The 22,405-nt window shown below is 32.1% G+C and overlaps 1 protein-coding gene and 1 long non-coding RNA gene across 2 annotated transcripts in view; one reads left to right on the forward strand and one right to left on the reverse strand.

Annotated features, from left to right (window-relative positions):
- LOC136027595 (MMS19 nucleotide excision repair protein homolog) overlaps nucleotides 1–22,405 on the forward strand; it is a 122,018-nt gene that overhangs the window by 76,182 nt on the left and 23,431 nt on the right. The window contains exon 14 of the mRNA XM_065704988.1: nucleotides 4,564–4,644. Within this exon, the coding sequence (XP_065561060.1) occupies nucleotides 4,564–4,644 (81 nt within the window). The remainder of the gene's footprint in view (nucleotides 1–4,563; nucleotides 4,645–22,405) is intronic.
- Nucleotides 18,570–20,457, reverse strand: LOC136027596 (uncharacterized). Its single transcript, XR_010617629.1, has 2 exons — nucleotides 20,373–20,457; nucleotides 18,570–18,701 (listed from the first exon to the last, which is right to left on the reverse strand). It is a non-coding gene; the product is annotated as an uncharacterized LOC136027596 (long non-coding RNA).

Here is a 22,405-nt window from a genome sequence, read left to right on the forward strand (position 1 = left end):
AAACAGATATTAGACTTATTAAAAAATAAGACCAATAATCAACTTATAATGTACCAGAAAAAAAAAAGATATTCGACCCAAACTTAAAACAGGAATTGCTAGATATATCAACTGGGAAGTCATCCCCCTTGTACCTGAGTTATAGCGCGAGTGTCATTCGCGCTTTACTGAAAGCAATGTTTGTTTTAAGTGATTTCAAAGCGAAATTAAAAAACAAATATGCTCGTCAAAAAAATCTCGACGCTTTATCAAGACTAAAGGGTGTTTCCAGGCTTCAGCCCCCCCCCCCGCCCTCACCCAAAGGTAAAAATTAAAAACGCTACAAAAATGCAAATAAACAAATTTTAATGACTTTTGTAGAGTCTTTTTGTAACCCTCTCCAAAAAACATACCATCCTCTACGGATAAAAATTGGATATGGCACTATGAAAACTAAATTATTTAAAAATAAATATTGTTTTCATTGAAATACAGTTTATAATTCTATAACGAAAGAAAAGGAAAAACGTGTTATTTTCCCCACTTCAACGACTAGAATTTCAATCCTCCATTGTCGGTGGAAAGTCCTCCCGCATAATATTTGTTCGAGCAAGGTTTGTAATTGCTCAAAAGTTAATTATTATTTCAAAAAATAAAAAATAAAAACGAGGAGGATTTTCAGCCGTTGAAACTAAACGAAGAGACAAAGCAAGTATTTTGGCAAGAGCTTCTGCTAAGGTGTCCTCAGCGCTCAAAAAAATATTCTAGTGAATCCCCCCTCGGAAGAAATTGTGAAAAGTTTCTTTTATTCTCACTAATACTCTTTCGAACAGGGTCGGAATTAACTGAAAGTAAGGAGCGACATTAAAACTTAAAACGAACAGAAATTACTTCGTATATGAAAGGTGTTGCTTCCTCATCAGCGCCCCACTCTTTCGCCAAAGTTTTTCACTGTTTTAAAAAAGTAGAGTTGAGAGAAAGAGTCAAACTTTAGCGTAAAGAGCGGGGCTTTGATGAGTAAGCAGCCCCTTTCATATACGATGTAATTTCTGTTCGTTTTAAGTTTTAATGTCGCTCCTTACTTTCAGTGAAAAAAAAACTTGTTTTTTTTATTTAATATGATTCAAAGACTTTCTAGTTTGCTAGGTAACCGAGCTGCTGGAAATACATCTGATGAATTGAGAAATGAAACTATTGACCTGCTCGATTCATTATTCAAAATTAAAATCATTAAGAAAAATGAATACAATACTATTTACAGCAACTATCTCAGAATTTGAATTTTATTTTAAAAAAAAATACTTTTCTAATAAATGGTTTTCATTATCACTAGTGGTAACAAAAGTGAAATCGAACAGTCTTATACAAGTAATCTGATGACGTTAGATTGAAACTTTGAGTATGAAATAGCTTTAATTCACTGTAAACTATGGTATTCATGGTATAACATTATTGATTAATTTAAAAACAATATGTTTGAATACTGGAAAAAAATAAGGATTATTGGGTTAACGTCGTCATACCCAATGGGTTGTATGATGAAGGGGGTTTAAATTATTTCTTAACTCATTATTTCAATTCATCCTTAGATCGATTCCCAATCAGTATTTCATCCAATCTAGCAACAACGAAATATGTTATTATTTTAAAAGAGAATTATATATTTCGGTTTAACAGTGATTTATGTTTTATTTTAGAATTTAAAAATGAAGCTCAACTAAGCAGTAAATATAAAGAAGGTACTGAAGTTTCTAATATTACAAGAAATGTTGATAAAATGCATATTCACTGCTCGTTAGTGGATAGTTCAATTGTGAATTGGAATACAACCTCTGATGTGATTTGGAGTTTTGCTCCAAAACAGAACCTAGAACGTGTAATCTCTGAGATTCCTATAGAAAGGCAATATCTTCCAGTCAATCAAAACCAATATATCAACGCGCTAAAAATGACTATAACTGATCAATTAGGTAGATTAATTGATCTGAATGAAGAAAATAATGAATATGTTTCGGATCTAAAAAAGTTCAATGAAATTTTTTAATAAAATTTATCTATAATAAATGTTGATCAATAAAAAACAATTATTGTACACAAGACAGTATGGTAATGAGATTGGCACTTTTTTAAAAATTATCGCCAATTCTCAACTGTTCAAGACGTCCATAAAAAATACAAAAGATGAAGCTCGTTCCATGTATAGTACTATGACTAAACCTCGACTGGAATTATCTAAAAATAGAGATTGAATGTGGAAAAGATTGGACAGATTATAATCAAATAGAGTTAAATTATGTGAAATCTCTAAAAGATATTATTTCAAATAATAAGATATATTTCAATAAACATCTTGTTGAGTAGAGGAAAGGCTAATTGGATGCAATGACTTTAGGGAAGGGACTTAAACTACATCCGGTGATGTTCTTTTTGACACCCTCAGTGACAATCGAAGATCTGCCTCTACTGTTTGAAAATCTTTTAAAATTTGTCTAATAATTTTTTCCGTATATAAATGGCAATGAATCAAGTTGTTGCTTTTATTGGGAAATATTTGAAAATCCCGTCATTGATGATTTTGCAACCAAATATGCATATTCAGAATATAGAGAAAACAGTGTGAATGTGTCTCAAAATTTAAATTATATTTTCATTTAAAGATGTGGAATCTTGATGATTGCCTTTATACAAAAGTGAAAATAACATGATTGGATGGAACCAATATGCGAAATAATGATGAAGCTACTTTAACAAATTATATAAAAAAAACAAGTTTTTTAACTGAAAGTAAGGATTGACATTAAAACTTAAAACAAACAGAAATTACTCCGTATATGAAAGGGACTTTTCCTCCTCAACGCCCGCTCTTTACGCTAGAGTTTAACTCTTTCTCTTAACTCCTTACTTATGCTCCTTACTTTCAGTTAAAAAACTTGTTGTTGTTTTTTAAAGTTAAAGGTCCAATAAAAAAAACATAATTTTACAAAGGCACTACTTCTAATTTAAGGTCCATTTGGACGTCATGACATAAAGAAAAGGCTTAAATTTTCTGCGTTTAGAAGACAAGCGCCCCTTTTTTTTGCCGGTAAGCATGTGAACATAGGTTGTGTAGCTACAGAGAAAATATTTTTTCAGCAACTAGAGGGGAGCTATTACCCCGCAGTATCTCTATTCAGCCTCAGTCTAATTGAAGCTAAATCAGAGATTGACTTTTACTCCACCCTCAGACCTTCTTACATGATTTTTCGCAGGGCTCGTATAGAGTTGGAAAATTTGAGCGCAAAAATACAGCTTTGAGGCTATATATAATAAATGTTACACCTGTTTTCTTTTCTCTTCCTTTTTTTCAGGATCCTTCTTTGTCTTTCACAGTTCATTGAAAAATTAGATGTCGCACTCGAAAACAGATCCGCAACACCTGTGGCATTAACTTGATACAAAAAGACTATGGATCTGGAGAAGTTGTCATCGCACGAGTTACAAAAAGATTAAGAGGAGATACTTCGTTTTGTAGTTGGCATTTACACCTAATTTTAAATAACTGACCACAAACGCTTTGAGGGTCACCTTAACAATGACGCAGCAACCCTTTCCGATAATATTCGATCGGGAATTTTTCGTCATTTTACATAATTTTACCAAAATAAAGTGAATCAGCTTAGTTAAATCAAGTCTTGAAAGAAGTCCCTATATTAACGGTTTTGTTTCGTCCGGACAACGTGACTGTGGGAACGAATTTTGCACCGTACGGCAATACTTCTTCTGACGTTGAGAAGCTCAATATATAGTTTTGTAATGATTTTAAACTGACTGGCAATATCAGGGTTATCAAGTTTTTATCTCTTGATTTTGAGCCCACAAAATGGCAGGAAATACCACATTGCCTGTAGCACAATCTCTTTAGTATGTAAAAAGCGTACTAGGAACTTTTAATATCCGTATTGATGAGCCTTTTTCCGGTTTTTCAAGGCCACTGTATTCAATCATCCCCGCTGTAACGTGTCACATTGACTGTTATGAATAACTGAATCAAAAGTATTAATTTTGATTTAAATGAATCTAAAGTGCTTTTAATTTAATAAAAGCTATTCAGTTTCGATTTAATTTCACTTTTCTTTTAATTCTAAAACGTTGGATTATAAGATAAATTATTAAAACTGTTAGTAATTCTTTAATTATAATTAACTTTACTTAAATTAAACATATTAATATTCAATTTTGTATGATAACAATTCAGCGATACGCTTCAGGTCGTGATTTCCGTTCGTTAAAAAACAACTATTATTTTCCATAATCTTCTTGTTTTTTTTTTGTTTTGTCTTTTTTAATGCTGAGAAAAAATTTGACTGAAGGAAATGAAAAGGATAAACATGCTAACAAAAACAAACATGATTCATTAAACGACCTAAGCTTCATATAAGTCTGAAGTTTTTCATTAATTATACTGTGGTTTAGTGAAGCAGAGTTATAATAGATTCACAAAAAAGAAAAAAAACGCAAAGACATTATAAATGTTTTCTTTTCACATGCTTGTTTTGTGTATAAGCCAATGCAAAATTTATTCATATATTTATTTTCCTTTTTCAGGTTGATAGAAGGGTTGCTTTGCAGTGTATTTTGTCGTTGACATCGCTTCCCGAGGCTGATATTATAACCGTTAGAGAAGAGGTATGAAACTTTATTTCACTTTATCTTCTTATTCTTTTCGCCGTTTTTCTTGTTTTTATTTTCTGTGTTGCCATTATCATCTTTTGTTGGTCATGTGAATGGTTGGCCGTTTGACTTTAAATACGTATTTTGGTATACCAAAAAACCGTCATACGTTGATATGATCTTAAAAGGAAGGAAGTTCAAGATAAATCCTTCCCCCTTCTAAAAAGTATCTCTTGTCGTAGATTCTTCTCGAAGTAAAATCTTCCCGAAGAAAATTCACCTGTGACAACACACCCTACCCGTAGAAATTTCCCTCTGTCTATTAGTGACTGTCGCTTTTTAAGCTTAAAAGTATTTTAAATAACTTCCAGTGTGAAATACCCCCACGGATCATTCTTCTGTCAGTACATATATATACATATATATATATATATATATATATATATATATATATATATATATATATATATATATATATATATATATATATATATATATATATATATATTATATATATATACATATATATATATATATATATATATATATATATATATATATATACATATATATATATATATATATATATATATATATATATATATATATATATATATATATATATATCTATATATATAAAAATAAGTTGTCTGTCTGTCTGTCTGTGGATCAGGTGACGTCATGTTTCTGTGTTGACTGACGTCATGAAATTAGTTGTCGTCATTTTTGCTTTGACGGTGACGTCATTAACGGTATTTGAACGCAAAACCGCACAGTTAGATGAAAATCCACCTGGACAGCGAGAGTCAAAACATATCAAAACTGAAAATGATAGCGATGATGATTGGGTTTGGGATTTTGACTTGGATAAGGTCATCAATGCCTACCAGATTTAAGTTAAAAAAACAAAGGTTCGTCGATATGTACTTCATAGTGACGCTGAAAAATAAAGAAGAAAAAGAAAACTGAAAAAAGAAAAAAGGTAAAAAACTAAAAAAAAACTAAAAAGAAAAAACACTCAAAGAGAAATTACAGACCGGGACACAAATGACGACCGAGACAGAGGAAATATAAGTGACGACCGGGAACCTCAAAGAGAAATTACAGACTGGGACACCCGGACACAAATCACGACCGGGACACAGGGAATATAAATGACGACCGGGACACAGGGACACAACTACAACGGGGACGCCGGGGGCACAGGCGGGATATATAAATGACGACCGGGACACAGGGATTGTTCGAATAGAAATTACAGACCGGGACACCGGGACACAAATGACGACCGGGACACCGGGACACAGGGAATATAAATGACGACCGGGACACTCAAAGAGAAATTACAAACTGGGACACCGGGACACAAATGACGACCGGGACACAGGGAATAGAAATGACGACCGGGACACAGGGACACATCATTAGAATAATGAGGTATAGATCTGAATACGGATTGTTTTTCCCATGGCCAATTATATGTTGCATGTTCAAGAGTCAGTAAACCTGACAATCTATTTATATGCACAGACAATGGGACAGCGAAGAATGTTGTATATTCGCATGTTTTACGTAGTTAAAAACATATATTTATATCTATCTCTATTCACAGGTGGGACACAGGGACACAACTACAATGGCGCGTAACTAATATGGCGCGTAACGACTTACGCGCGCGGGGGGGCTTGGGGGGGCGCGAAGCGCCCCACCAACTAGGTAAACCTGACAATCTATTTATATGCACAGACGATGGGACAGCAAAGAATGTTGTATATTCGCAAGTTTTACGTAGTTAAAAATATATATATATATATATATATATATATATATATATATATATATATATATATATATGTATATATATATATATATATATATATATATATATATATATATATATATATATATATCTATATTCACAGGTGGGACATAGGGACACAACTACAATGGCGCGTAACTAATATGGCGCGTAACGACTTACGCGCGCGGTGGGGCTTGGGGGGGGGGCGCGAAGCGCCCCCACTAACTAGATGTTGGGGTGGCGCGAAGCGCCACCCCAACAGCTAGTATATATATATATATATATATATATATATATATATATATATATATATATATATATGTACATATATATATATATATATATATATATATATATATATATATATATATATATATATATATATATATATATATATATATATATATATATATATATATATATATATATATATATATATATATATATATATATATACTAGCTGTTGGGGTGGCGCTTCGCGCCACCCCAACACCTAGTTGGTGGGGGCACTTCGCGCCCCCCAAGCCCCCGAGCGCTCGTAAGTCGCTACGCGCCATATTAGTTACGCGCCATTGTAGTTGTGTCCCTGTGTCCCACCTGTGAATATAGATATATATATATACATATATTTTTAAATACGTAAAACTTGCGAATATACAACATTCTTGGCTGTCCCATTGTCTGTGTATATAAATAGATTGTCAGGTTTACCGACTCTTGAACATGAAACATATAACTGTCTATGGGAAAAATAATCTGTATTCAGATCTATACCTCATTATTCTAATGATTGCCCTTGAGCTTTGTTGATGGTGATTGCTAATCGAACATTCCCTGTGTCCCCATCGTCATTTATATATCCCCCTGTGCCCCCCGGCGTCCCCGTTGTTGTTGTTTCCCTGTGTCCCAGTCTGTAATTTCTCTTTGAGTGTCCCGGTCGTCATTTATATTCCCTGTGTCCTGGTGTCCCGGTCGTCATTTTTGTCTCGGTCGTCATTTGTGTTCCGGTGTCCCGGTCTGTAATTTCTCTTTGAGCGTCCTGGTCGTCATTTATATCCCCTGTGTCCCGGTCGTCATTTGTGTCCCGGTGCTTTGTTGATGGTGATTGCTAATCGAACATTCCTTGTGTCCCGGTCGCTTTCTCTTTGAGTGTCCCGGTCGTCATTTATATTCCCTATGTCCCGGTCGTCATTTGCGTCCCGATGTCCCGGTCTGTAATTTCGTCAGTCGATTACGTGCCAAGCAAGCTAAAGCTCCAACAATTTATAATAAACCTTAAAACTTTGGGTATCTGTTTTAAGGTTTTCGAATTACCTTAATCTTTTGTCAAAATATATTGAAATATTTGTGCAATTCCCAGTTTTTTTTAGTTTTTTCTTTTTTTAGTTGTTTAGCTTTTTTTAGTTTTTTTTTCTTTTTAGTTTTTTACCTTTTTATTTTTTTACATTTTATCTTTTTAAGTTTTTTCTTTTTTTAATTTCTTTTTATTTTTTAGTTTTTTTTTTAGTTTTTTCTTTTTAGTTTTTTTTAGTTTTTTTTACCATTTTTCTTTTTCAGTTTTCTTTTTCTTCTTTATTTTTCAGACGTCATATACAAACCCTCAATACAAAAATACATACAATTTATTTTTATATATAGATAAGATATAATCTGGCGTAACAGATATAGTGTAACAGACATAAAAGACAGACAACTTATTTTTATATATATATAGATACAGTTTCTTCTTTAGTTTTTACTTTTTTTTAGTTTCTTCTTTTTATTGATTTGTTTTCTTCAATTTGTCAATGTTCATTCTAACATTGACACTTGGAAAAATCTTTACGCGCCAAGCATGCTAAAGCTCCAACAATTTATATTAAACCTCAAAATTTGGGGTATCTGTTTTAAGGTTTTCCAATTACTTTAATCTATTGTCAAAATATATTGAAATATTTGTGCAATTCCCAGTTTTTTTTTTAGTTTTTTCTTTTTTTTAGTTTTTTAGCTTTTTTTAGTTTTTTTTTAGTTTTTTATCTTTTTTATTTTTTTACGTTTTTTCTTTTTAGGTTTTTTCTTTTTTTAATTTTTTTAATTTTTAATTTTTTTTTTAGTTTTTTCTTTTTAGTTTTTTTTTAGTTTTTTACCATTTTTCTTTTTTCGAATTACTTTAATCTATTGTCAAAATATTTCGAAATATTTATGCAATTTCCAGTTTTTACATTCTAGTTTGTTTTCTTTTATATATATAGAAGATATAATCTGGCGTAACGGACAGACAACTTATTTTTATATAGATAGATATATATATATATACTAGCTGTTGGGGTGGCGCTTCGCGCCACCCCAACACCTAGTTGGTGGGGGCGCTTCGCGCCCCCCCCCAAGCCCCCCCGCGCGCGTAAGTCGTTACGCGCCATAATAGTTACGCGCCATTGTAGTTGTGTCCCTATGTCCCACCTGTGAATATAGATATATATATATATATATGGTTTTAACTACGTAAAACTTGCGAATATACAACATTCTTTGCTGTCCCATTGTCTTTGCATATAAATAGATTGTCAGGTTATCCCCCTGTTTCCCCCGGTGTCCCCGTTGTAGTTGTGTCCCTGTGTCCCGGTCGTCATTTATATTCCCTGTGTCCCGGGTCCCGGTCATCATTTGTATCCCGGTGTCCCGGTCTGTATATACATTCGTTTTTTAGTTTTGTTTTTCTCCTTTATTTTTTTCCTTTTTTTTTCTTTTTTAGCTTATTTAGATTTTTAGATTTTTTAGTTTTTTTTATTAGTTTTTAGTTTTTATTTCTTTTTAGTTTTTTTGTCCCGGTCGTCATTTATATCCCCCTGTTTCCCCCGGTGTCCCCGTTGTAGTTGTGTCCCTGTGTCCCGGTCGTTATTTATATTCCCTGTGTCCCGGTCGTCATTTGTATCCCGGTGTACCGGTCTGTATATACATTCGTTTTTTAGTTTTGTTTTTCTCCTTTATTTTTTTCCTTTTTTTTTCTTTTTTAGTTTATTTAGATTTTTAGATTTTTTAGTTTTTTTATTAGTTTTTAGTTTTTTTTTTCTTTTTAGTTTTTTTGTAGTTTTTACCTTCTTTTTAGTTTTGTTAATTTTTTTTTTTACTTGTGTCCTGGTCGTCATTTATACTCCCTGTGTCCCGGTGCTTTGTTGATTGCTAATCGAACATTCCTTTTGTCCTGGTCGCTTTCTCTTTGAGTGTCGTCATTTATTTTTTTCTTTTTTAGTTCTTTTAGTTTTTACCTTTTTTAGTTTTTTTTTAGTTTTTAGTTTTTTTAGTTTTTTACCTTTTTTTAGTTTTTTTAGTTTTTTAGCTTTTTTATTTTTTTTATTAGTTTTTAGTTTTTTTGTAGTTTTTGCCTTTTTTTTTAGTTTTTTGTCCTGGTCGCTTTCTCTTTGAGTGTCGTCATTTATTAGTTTTTTCCTTTTTTTTTTTTTAGTTTTTTATTGGTTTTTACCTTTATTTTAGCTTATTTTTCAGTTTTTTCCTTTTTTTAGTTTTTTTTTATTTTTTATTTTTTTTAGTTTTTTACCTTTTTTTAGTTTTTTTAGTTTTTTTAGTTTTTTAGCTTTTTTACTTTTTTTATTAGTTTTTAGTTTTTTTTTGTAGTTTTTGCCTTTTTTTAGTTTTTTCAGTTTTTTTTTTAGTTTTTTATTGGTTTTTACCTTTATAGTTTTTTTAGTTTTTTAGCTTTTTTATTTTTTTTATTAGTTTTTAGTTTTTTTTGTAGTTTTTGCCTTTTTTTAGTTTTTTCAGTTTTGACGTCACCTAATCCAGTTTTTTCAGGTGACGTCACCTGACACATCCATCCACACATCCATCCACACATCCATCCACAGACAACTTATTTTTATATATATAGATATATATATATATATATATATATATATATATATATATATATATATATATATATATATATATATATATATACTAGCTGTTGGGGTGGCGCTTCGCGCCACCCCAACACCTAGTTGGTGGGGGCGCTTCGCGCCCCCCCCAAGCCCCCCCGCGCGCGTAAGTCGTTACGCGCCATAATAGTTACGCGCCATTGTAGTTGTGTCCCTATGTCCCACCTGTGAATATAGATATATATATATATATATGGTTTTAACTACGTAAAACTTGCGAATATACAACATTCTTTGCTGTCCCATTGTCTTTGCATATAAATAGATTGTCAGGTTATCCCCCTGTTTCCCCCGGTGTCCCCGTTGTAGTTGTGTCCCTGTGTCCCGGTCGTCATTTATATTCCCTGTGTCCCGGGTCCCGGTCATCATTTGTATCCCGGTGTCCCGGTCTGTATATACATTCGTTTTTTAGTTTTGTTTTTCTCCTTTATTTTTTTCCTTTTTTTTTCTTTTTTAGCTTATTTAGATTTTTAGATTTTTTAGTTTTTTTTATTAGTTTTTAGTTTTTATTTCTTTTTAGTTTTTTTGTCCCGGTCGTCATTTATATCCCCCTGTTTCCCCCGGTGTCCCCGTTGTAGTTGTGTCCCTGTGTCCCGGTCGTTATTTATATTCCCTGTGTCCCGGTCGTCATTTGTATCCCGGTGTACCGGTCTGTATATACATTCGTTTTTTAGTTTTGTTTTTCTCCTTTATTTTTTTCCTTTTTTTTTCTTTTTTAGTTTATTTAGATTTTTAGATTTTTTAGTTTTTTTATTAGTTTTTAGTTTTTTTTTCTTTTTAGTTTTTTTGTAGTTTTTACCTTCTTTTTAGTTTTGTTAATTTTTTTTTTTACTTGTGTCCTGGTCGTCATTTATACTCCCTGTGTCCCGGTGCTTTGTTGATTGCTAATCGAACATTCCTTTTGTCCTGGTCGCTTTCTCTTTGAGTGTCGTCATTTATTTTTTTATTTTTTAGTTCTTTTAGTTTTTACCTTTTTTAGTTTTTTTTTAGTTTTTAGTTTTTTTAGTTTTTTACCTTTTTTTAGTTTTTTTAGTTTTTTAGCTTTTTTATTTTTTTTATTAGTTTTTAGTTTTTTTGTAGTTTTTGCCTTTTTTTTTAGTTTTTTGTCCTGGTCGCTTTCTCTTTGAGTGTCGTCATTTATTAGTTTTTTCCTTTTTTTTTTTAGTTTTTTATTGGTTTTTACCTTTATTTTAGCTTATTTTTCAGTTTTTTCCTTTTTTTTAGTTTTTTTTTATTTTTTATTTTTTTTAGTTTTTTACCTTTTTTTAGTTTTTTTAGTTTTTTTAGTTTTTGTAGTTTTTGCCTTTTTTTAGTTTTTTCAGTTTTTTTTTAGTTTTTTATTGGTTTTTACCTTTATAGTTTTTTTAGTTTTTTAGCTTTTTTATTTTTTTTATTATTTTTTAGTTTTTTTTTGTAGTTTTTGCCATTTTTTAGTTTTTTCAGTTTTGACGTCGCCTAATCCAGTTTTTTCAGGTGACGTCACCTGACACATCCATCCACACATCCATCCACACATCCACAGACAGACAACTTATTTTTATATATATAGATATATATATATATATATATATATATATATATATATATATATACTAGCTGTTGGTGGGGCGCTTCGCGCCCCCCAAGCCCCCCCGCGCGCGTAAGTCGTTACGCGCCATATTAGTTACGCGCCATTGTAGCTGTGTCCCTGTGTCCCACCTGTGAATAGAGATAGATAAAAATATATATTTTTAACTACGTAAAACATGCGAATATACAACATTCTTCGCTGTCCAATTGTCTGTGCATATAAATAGCATTCATATTCCCTGTGTCCCGGTCGCCATTTGTGTCCTGGTGTCCCAGTTTGTATTTTCTCTTTGAGTGTCCCGGTCGTCATTTATATTCCCTGTGTCCCAGTGTCCCGGTCGTCATTTGTGTCCCGGTCTGTAATTTCTATTCAAACAATCCCTGTGTCTCAGTCGTCAATTATATATCCCGCCTGTGCCCCCGGCGTCCCCGTTGTAGTTGTGTCCCTCCGTCCCGGTCGTCATTTATATTCCCGGTCGTGATTTGTGTCCGGGTGTCCCAGTCTGTAATTTTTCTTTGAGGTTCCCGGTCGTCATTTATATTCCCTCTGTGTCGGTCGTCATTTGTGTCCCGGTCTGTAATTTATCTTTGAGTGTTTTTTCTTTTTAGTTTTTTTAGTTTTTTACATTTTTTCAGTTTTTTTTTTCTTCTTTATTTTTCAGCGTCACTATGAAGTACACATCGCCGAACCTTTGTTTTTTTAACTAAAATCTGGTAGGCATTGATGACCTTATCCAAGTCAAGATCCCAAACCCAATCATCATCGCTATCATTTTCAGTTTTGATATGTTTTGACTCTCGCTGTCCAGGTGGATCTTCATCTAACTGCGCGGTTTTGCGTTCTTTAGCCTCAAGCCTGTTTCCTTGCTGTTCTTTTGATTCCTCGGCACGCTTTCTTTTCTGACTTTCTCTATCAGCAGCAAGTTTTTTGGCATAGACTCTTTGAGCATCTTCATCGGCTTTTGCCATTGTAAGTTCATCAGTCATTTTAAACTTAAACATTAATAGATTTCTACGTGAACATATATGTCTTAAATATCTTTAATGACGTCACCGTCATAGCAAAAATGACGACAACTAACTTCATGACGCCAGTCGACACAGAAACATGACGTCACCTGATCCACAGATAGACAACTTATTTTTATATATATAGATAGATATAATTCTAAAATTGTCAGGTAATTTTCTATTTTGAAATAAAAACTAAAAATTATTGCTCAGACAACATAAATATTTTTGATATTTACATAATAGCTTTAGTGGTTCTGGACTGCGCGCCCCCCCAATCCCCCCGCGCGCGTAAGTCGTTACGCGCCATATTAGTTACGCGCCATTGTAGTTGTGTCCCTATGTCCCACCTGTGAATATATATATATATATATATATATATATATATATATATATATATATATATATATATATATATATATATATGTTTTTAACTACGTAAAACTTGCGAATATACAACATTCTTTGCTGTCCCATCGTCTGTGCATATAAATAGATTGTCAGGTTTACCGACTCTTGAACATGCAACGCATAATGGTGCATGGGAAAACAATCCGTATTCAGATCTATACCTCATGATTCTATTGATTGCCCTTGAGCTTTGTTGATGGTGATTGCTAATCGACCATTTCCTTTGTTGCAGTCGTCATTTATATATCCCCCTGTGCCCCCCGGCGTCCCCGTTGTAGTTGGCGTGAATACATTCGTTTTGAGCAGCTTCCTCGGGTGTTGCCATTGTTGTCCTGGTCGTCATTTATATTGCCTGTGTCCCGGTCGTTTTTAGTATTTTTTAGTTTTTTACATTTTTTCAGTTTTCTTTTTCTTCTTTATTTTTCAGCTTCACTATGAAATACATATCGCCGAACCTTTGTTTTTTTAACTAAAATCTGGTAGGCATTGATGACCTTATCCAAGTCAAGATCCCAAACCCAATCATCATCGCTATCATTTTCAGTTTTGATATGTTTTGACTCTCGCTGTCCAGGTGGATCTTCATCTAACTGCGCGGTTTTGCGTTCTTTAGCCTCAAGCCTGTTTCCTTGCTGTTCTTTTGATTCCTCGGCACGCTTTCTTTTCTGACTTTCTCTATCAGCAGCAAGTTTTTTGGCATAGACTCTTTGAGCATCTTCATCGGCTTTTGCCATTGTAAGTTCATCAGTCATTTTAAACTTAAACATTAATAGATTTCTACGTGAACATATATGTCTTAAATATCTTTAATGACGTCACCGTCATAGCAAAAATGACGACAACTAACTTCATGACGCCAGTCGACACAGAAACATGACGTCACCTGATCCACAGACAGACAACTTATTTTTATATATATAGATAGATATAATTCTAAAATTGTCAGGTAATTTTCTATTTTGAAATAAAAACTAAAAATTATTGCTCAGACAACATAAATATTTTTGATATTTACATAATAGCTTTAGTGGTTCTGGACTGAAAACTAAATATGCTAATCAAATTGGGAATTGCAATCTTTTAGGTTGAAAAGGCAGATCCATTGGAATCATGAGATTGCGTGGAATAAGAAAAGCCTCACCCTCAAAAGGCCCTGTCAAGATTGTTGCCTCTATTACGTTATAACAGACATAACACGTCATTTGTGTCCCGGTGTCCCGGTCTGTAGTTTCGCTAGTCGACAAACATGACGTCAGACGACAAACAACTTCATGACGACATACAGCTCAATCCTTATAATGACGTCAGTCGACAAACATGACGTCAGTCGACAAACATGACGTCAGTCGACACACAAACATGACGTCAGTCGACAGACAGACAAACAACTTATTTTTATATATATAGATATATATATATATATATATATATATACTAGCTGTTGGGGTGGCGCTTCGCGCCACCCCAACACCTAGTTGGTGGGGGCGCTTCGCGCCCCCCCCAAGCCCCCCCGCGCGCGTAAGTCGTTACGCGCCATAATAGTTACGCGCCATTGTAGTTGTGTCCCTATGTCCCACCTGTGAATATAGATATATATATATATATATGGTTTTAACTACGTAAAACTTGCGAATATACAACATTCTTTGCTGTCCCATTGTCTTTGCATATAAATAGATTGTCAGGTTATCCCCCTGTTTCCCCCGGTGTCCCCGTTGTAGTTGTGTCCCTGTGTCCCGGTCGTCATTTATATTCCCTGTGTCCCGGGTCCCGGTCATCATTTGTATCCCGGTGTCCCGGTCTGTATATACATTCGTTTTTTAGTTTTGTTTTTCTCCTTTATTTTTTTCCTTTTTTTTTCTTTTTTAGCTTATTTAGATTTTTAGATTTTTTAGTTTTTTTTATTAGTTTTTAGTTTTTATTTCTTTTTAGTTTTTTTGTCCCGGTCGTCATTTATATCCCCCTGTTTCCCCCGGTGTCCCCGTTGTAGTTGTGTCCCTGTGTCCCGGTCGTTATTTATTTTTTAGTTTTTTACCTTTTTTTAGTTTTTTTAGTTTTTTAGCTTTTTTATTTTTTTATTAGTTTTTAGTTTTTTTGTAGTTTTTGCCTTTTTTTAGTTTTTTTAGTTTTTTAGCTTTTTTATTAGTTTTTAGTTTTTTTTGTAGTTTTTGCCTTTTTTTAGTTTTTTTAGTTTTTTAGCTTTTTTATTTTTTTTATTAGTTTTTAGTTTTTTTTTGTAGTTTTTGCCTTTTTTTTAGTTTTTTCAGTTTTGACGTCACCTGATCCAGTTTTTTCAGGTGACGTCACCTGATCCACGATCCACAGATCCACAGACAACTTATTTTTATATATATAGATAGTTTTTTTTTTTTTACTTATGTCCTGGTCGTCATTTATACTCCCTGTGTCCCGGTGCTTTGTTGATTGCTAATCGAACATTCCTTTTGTCCTGGTCGCTTTCTCTTTGAGTGTCGTCATTTATTAGTTTTTTCCTTTTTTTTTAGTTTTTTATTGGTTTTTACCTTTATTTTAGCTTATTTTTCAGTTTTTTCCTTTTTTTTAGTTTTTTTTTATTTTTTATTTTTTTTAGTTTTTTACCTTTTTTAGTTTTTTTAGTTTTTTTAGTTTTTTAGCTTTTTTACTTTTTTTATTAGTTTTTAGTTTTTTTTTGTAGTTTTTGCCTTTTTTTAGTTTTTTCAGTTTTTTTTTTAGTTTTTTATTGGTTTTTACCTTTATAGTTTTTTTAGTTTTTTAGCTTTTTTATTTTTTTTATTAGTTTTTAGTTTTTTTTTGTAGTTTTTGCCTTTTTTTAGTTTTTTCAGTTTTGACGTCACCTAATCCAGTTTTTTCAGGTGACGTCACCTGACACATCCATCCACACATCCATCCACACATCCACAGACAGACAACTTATTTTTATATATATAGATATATATATATATACTAGCTGTTGGGGTGGCGCTTCGCGCCACCCCAACACCTAGTTGGTGGGGGCGCTTCGCGCCCCCCCCAAGCCCCCCCGCGCGCGTAAGTCGTTACGCGCCATAATAGTTACGCGCCATTGTAGTTGTGTCCCTATGTCCCACCTGTGAATATAGATAGATATATATATATATGGTTTTAACTACGTAAAACTTGCGAATATACAACATTCTTTGCTGTCCCATTGTCTTTGCATATAAATAGATTGTCAGGTTTACCGACTCTTGAACATGCAACATATAATGGTCCATGGGAAAACAATCTGTATTCAGATCTATACCTCATGATTCTAATGATTGCCCTTGAGCTTTGTTGATGGTGATTGCTAATCGACCATTCCCTGTCCCGGTGTCCCGGTCGTCATTTACATCCCCCTGTTTCCTCCGGTGTCCCCGTTGTAGTTGTGTCCCTGTGTCCCGGTCGTCATTTATATTCCCTGTGTCCCGGTCGTCATTTGTATCCCGGTGTCCCGGTCTGTATATACATTCGTTTTTTAGTTTTGTTTTTCTCCTTTATTTTTTTCCTTTTTTTTTCTTTTTTAGCTTATTTAGATTTTTAGATTTTTTAGTTTTTTTATTAGTTTTTAGTTTTTACTTATGTCCTGGTCGTCATTTATACTCCCTATGTCCCGGTGCTTTGTTGATTGCTAATCGAACATTCCTTTTGTCCTGGTCGCTTTCTCTTTGAGTGTCGTCATTTATTAGTTTTTTCCTTTTTTTTCTTTTTAGTTTTTATTGGTTTTTACCTTTATTTTAGCTTATTTTTCAGTTTTTTCCTTTTTTTTAGTTTTTTTTTATTTTTTATTTTTTTTAGTTTTTTACCTTTTTTTAGTTTTTTTAGTTTTTTTAGTTTTTTAGCTTTTTTACTTTTTTTATTAGTTTTTAGTTTTTTTTTGTAGTTTTTGCCTTTTTTTAGTTTTTTCAGTTTTTTTTTTAGTTTTTTATTGGTTTTTACCTTTATAGTTTTTTTAGTTTTTTAGCTTTTTTATTTTTTTTATTAGTTTTTAGTTTTTTTTGTAGTTTTTGCCTTTTTTTAGTTTTTTCAGTTTTGACGTCACCTGATCCAGTTTTTTCAGGTGACGTCACCTGACACATCCATCCACACATCCATCCATCCATCCATCCACAGACAACTTATTTTTATATATATAGATAGATATATAGATATATATATATATATATATATATATATATATATATATATATATATATATATATATATACTAGCTGTTGGGGTGGCGCTTCGCGCCACCCCAACACCTAGTTGGTGGGGGCGCTTCGCGCCCCCCCCAAGCCCCCCCGCGCGCGTAAGTCGTTACGCGCCATAATAGTTACGCGCCATTGTAGTTGTGTCCCTATGTCCCACCTGTGAATATAGATAGATATATATATATGGTTTTAACTACGTAAAACTTGCGAATATACAACATTCTTTGCTGTCCCATTGTCTTTGCATATAAATAGATTGTCAGGTTTACCGACTCTTGAACATGCAACATATAATGGTCCATGGGAAAACAATCTGTATTCAGATCTATACCTCATGATTCTAATGATTGCCCTTGAGCTTTGTTGATGGTGATTGCTAATCGACCATTCCCTGTCCCGGTGTCCCGGTCGTCATTTACATCCCCCTGTTTCCCCCGGTGTCCCCGTTGTAGTTGTGTCCCTGTGTCCCGGTCGTCATTTATATTCCCTGTGTCCCGGGTCCCGGTCGTCATTTGTATCCCGGTGTCCCGGTCTGTATATACATTCGTTTTTTAGTTTTGTTTTTCTCCTTTATTTTTTTCCTTTTTTTTTCTTTTTTAGCTTATTTAGATTTTTAGATTTTTTAGTTTTTTTATTAGTTTTTAGTTTTTTTTTCTTTTTAGTTTTTTTGTCCCGGTCGTCATTTATATCCCCCTGTTTCCCCCGGTGTCCCCGTTGTAGTTGTGTCCCTGTGTCCCGGTCGTCATTTATATTCCCTGTGTCCCGGTCGTCATTTGTATCCCGGTGTACCGGAGTTGTGTCCCTGTGTCCCGGTCGTCATTTATATTCCCTGTGTCCCGGGTCCCGGTCGTCATTTGTATCCCGGTGTCCCGGTCTGTATATACATTCGTTTTTTAGTTTTGTTTTTCTCCTTTATTTTTTTCCTTTTTTTTTCTTTTTTAGCTTATTTAGATTTTTAGATTTTTTAGTTTTTTTATTAGTTTTTAGTTTTTTTTTCTTTTTAGTTTTTTTGTCCCGGTCGTCATTTATATCCCCCTGTTTCCCCCGGGTCGTCATTTATACTCCCTGTGTCCCGGTGCTTTGTTGATTGCTAATCGAACATTCCTTTTGTCCTGGTCGCTTTCTCTTTGAGTGTCGTCATTTATTTTTTTCTTTTTTAGTTCTTTTAGTTTTTACCTTTTTTAGTTTTTTTTAGTTTTTAGTTTTTTTAGTTTTTTACCTTTTTTTAGTTTTTTTAGTTTTTTTTAGTTTTTTAGCTTTTTTATTTTTTTTATTAGTTTTTAGTTTTTTTGTAGTTTTTGCCTTTTTTTTAGTTTTTTTAGTTTTTTAGCTTTTTTATTAGTTTTTAGTTTTTTTTGTAGTTTTTGCCTTTTTTTAGTTTTTTTAGTTTTTTAGCTTTTTTATTTTTTTTATTAGTTTTTAGTTTTTTTTGTAGTTTTTGCCTTTTTTTTCTCTTTGAGTGTCGTCATTTATTAGTTTTTTCCTTTTTTTTTTAGTTTTTTATTGGTTTTTACCTTTATTTTAGCTTATTTTTCAGTTTTTTCCTTTTTTTTAGTTTTTTTTATTTTTTATTTTTTTTAGTTTTTTACCTTTTTTTAGTTTTTTTAGTTTTTTAGCTTTTTTACTTTTTTTATTAGTTTTTAGTTTTTTTTGTAGTTTTTGCCTTTTTTTAGTTTTTTCAGTTTTTTTTTTAGTTTTTTATTGGTTTTTACCTTTATAGTTTTTTTAGTTTTTTAGCTTTTTTATTTTTTTTATTAGTTTTTAGTTTTTTTTGTAGTTTTTGCCTTTTTTTAGTTTTTTCAGTTTTGACGTCACCTGATCCAGTTTTTTCAGGTGACGTCACCTGACACATCCATCCATCCATCCACAGACAACTTATTTTTATATATATAGACTAGCTGTTGGGGTGGCGCTTCGCGCCACCCCAACACCTAGTTGGTGGGGGCGCTTCGCGCCCCCCCCAAGCCCCCCCGCGCGCGTAAGTCGTTACGCGCCATAATAGTTATGCGCCATTGTAGTTGTGTCCCTATGTCCCACCTGTGAATATAGATAGATATATATATATATGGTTTTAACTACGTAAAACTTGCGAATATACAACATTCTTTGCTGTCCCATTGTCTTTGCATATAAATAGATTGTCAGGTTTACCGACTCTTGAACATGCAACATATAATGGTCCATGGGAAAACAATCTGTATTCAGATCTATACCTCATGATTCTAATGATTGCCCTTGAGCTTTGTTGATGGTGATTGCTAATCGACCATTCCCTGTCCCGGTGTCCCGGTCGTCATTTACATCCCCCTGTTTCCTCCGGTGTCCCCGTTGTAGTTGTGTCCCTGTGTCCCGGTCGTCATTTATATTCCCTGTGTCCCGGTCGTCATTTGTATCCCGGTGTCCCGGTCTGTATATACATTCGTTTTTTAGTTTTGTTTTTCTCCTTTATTTTTTTCCTTTTTTTTTCTTTTTTAGCTTATTTAGATTTTTAGATTTTTTAGTTTTTTTATTAGTTTTTAGTTTTTTTTCTTTTTAGTTTTTTTGTCCCGGTCGTCATTTATATCCCCCTGTTTCCCCCGGTGTCCCCGTTGTAGTTGTGTCCCTGTGTCCCGGTCGTCATTTATATTCCCTCTGTCCCGGTCGTCATTTGTATCCCGGTGTACCGGTCTGTAAATACATTCGTTTTTTAGTTTTGTTTTTCTCCTTTATTTTTTTCCTTTTTTTTTCTTTTTTAGTTTATTTAGATTTTTAGATTTTTTAGTTTTTTTATTAGTTTTTAGTTTTTTTTTCTTTTTAGTTTTTTTGTAGTTTTTACCTTCTTTTTAGTTTTGTTAATTTTTTTTTTACTTATGTCCTGGTCGTCATTTATACTCCCTATGTCCCGGTGCTTTGTTGATTGCTAATCGAACATTCCTTTTGTCCTGGTCGCTTTCTCTTTGAGTGTCGTCATTTATTTTTTTCTTTTTTAGTTCTTTTAGTTTTTACCTTTTTTAGTTTTTTTTAGTTTTTTAGATGAAAATTTTTTTTAGTTTTTTCCTTTTTTTCTTTTTAGTTTTTTATTGGTTTTTACCTTTATGTTAGCTTATTTTCAGTTTTTTCCTTTTTTTATTAGTTTTTAGTTTTTTTGTAGTTTTTGCCTTTTTTTAGTTTTTTCAGTTTTTTTTTAGTTTTTTATTGGTTTTTACCTTTATTTTAGCTTATTTTTCAGTTTTTTTCCTTTTTTTTATTTTTTTTTAGTTTTTAGTTTTTTAGTTTTTTACCTTTTTTTAGTTTTTTTAGTTTTTTTAGTTTTTTAGCTTTTTTATTTTTTTTATTAGTTTTTAGTTTTTTTTGTAGTTTTTGCCTTTTTTTTAGTTTTTTTAGTTTTTTAGCTTTTTTATTAGTTTTTAGTTTTTTTTGTAGTTTTTGCCTTTTTTTAGTTTGACAACTTATTTTTTATATATAGATAGTTTTTTTTTTTACTTATGTCCTGGTCGTCATTTATACTCCCTGTTTCCCGGTGCTTTGTTGATTGCTAATCGAACATTCCTTTTGTCCTGGTCGCTTTCTCTTTGAGTGTCGTCATTTATTAGTTTTTTCCTTTTTTTCTTTTTAGTTTTTTATTGGTTTTTACCTTTATTTTAGCTTATTTTTCAGTTTTTTTCCTTTTTTTTAGTTTTTTTTTATTTTTATTTTTTTTAGTTTTTTACCTTTTTTTAGTTTTTTTAGTTTTTTTAGTTTTTTAGCTTTTTTATTTCAGTTTTTTTTTTAGTTTTTTATTGGTTTTTACCTTTATAGTTTTTTTTAGTTTTTTAGCTTTTTTATTTTTTTTATTAGTTTTTAGTTTTTTTTGTAGTTTTTGCCTTTTTTTAGTTTTTTCAGTTTTGACGTCACCTAATCCAGTTTTTTCAGGTGACGTCACCTGACACATCCATCCATCCATCCACAGACAACTTATTTTTATATATATAGTCTATATATATAAAAATAAGTTGTCTGTCTGTCTGTGGATGGATCAGGTGACGACACCTGAAAAAACTGGATCAGGTGACGTCAAAACTGAAAAAACTAAAAAAGGCAAAAACTACAAAAAAAACTAAAAACTAATAAAAAAAATAAAAAAGCTAAAAAACTAAAAAAACTAAAAAAAGGCAAAAACTACAAAAAAAACTAAAAACTAATAAAAAAGCTAAAAAACTAAAAAAACTAAAAAAAGGTAAAAACTACAAAAAAAAACTAAAAACTAATAAAAAAAATAAAAAAGCTAAAAAACTAAAAAAACTAAAAAAACTAAAAAAAAGGTAAAAAACGAAAAAAACTAAAAACTAAAAAAAAACTAAAAAAAAAGGAAAAAACTGAAAAATAAGCTAAAATAAAGGTAAAAACCAATAAAAAACAAAAAAAAAACTGAAAAAACTAAAAAAAGGCAAAAACTACAAAAAAAAACTAAAAACTAATAAAAAAAGTAAAAAAGCTAAAAAACTAAAAAAACTAAAAAAACTAAAAAAAGGTAAAAAACTAAAAAAAAATAAAAAATAAAAAAAAACTAAAAAAAGGAAAAAACTGAAAAATAAGCTAAAATAAAGGTAAAAACCAATAAAAAACTAAAAAGAAAAAAAGGAAAAAACTAAAAAAAATTTTCATCTAAAAAACTAAAAAAAACTAAAAAAGGTAAAAACTAAAAGAACTAAAAAAGAAAAAAATAAATGACGAAACTCAAAGAGAAAGCGACCAGGACAAAAGGAATGTTCGATTAGCAATCAACAAAGCACCGGGACACAGGGAGTATAAATGACGACCAGGACATAAGTAAAAAAAAAAACTATCTATATATATAAAAATAAGTTGTCTGTGGATCTGTGGATCGTGGATCAGGTGACGTCACCTGAAAAAACTGGATC

The sequence above is a fragment of the Artemia franciscana genome, chromosome 5, assembly GCF_032884065.1.
Source record: "Artemia franciscana chromosome 5, ASM3288406v1, whole genome shotgun sequence".
Classification (NCBI taxonomy): domain Eukaryota; kingdom Metazoa; phylum Arthropoda; class Branchiopoda; order Anostraca; family Artemiidae; genus Artemia; species Artemia franciscana.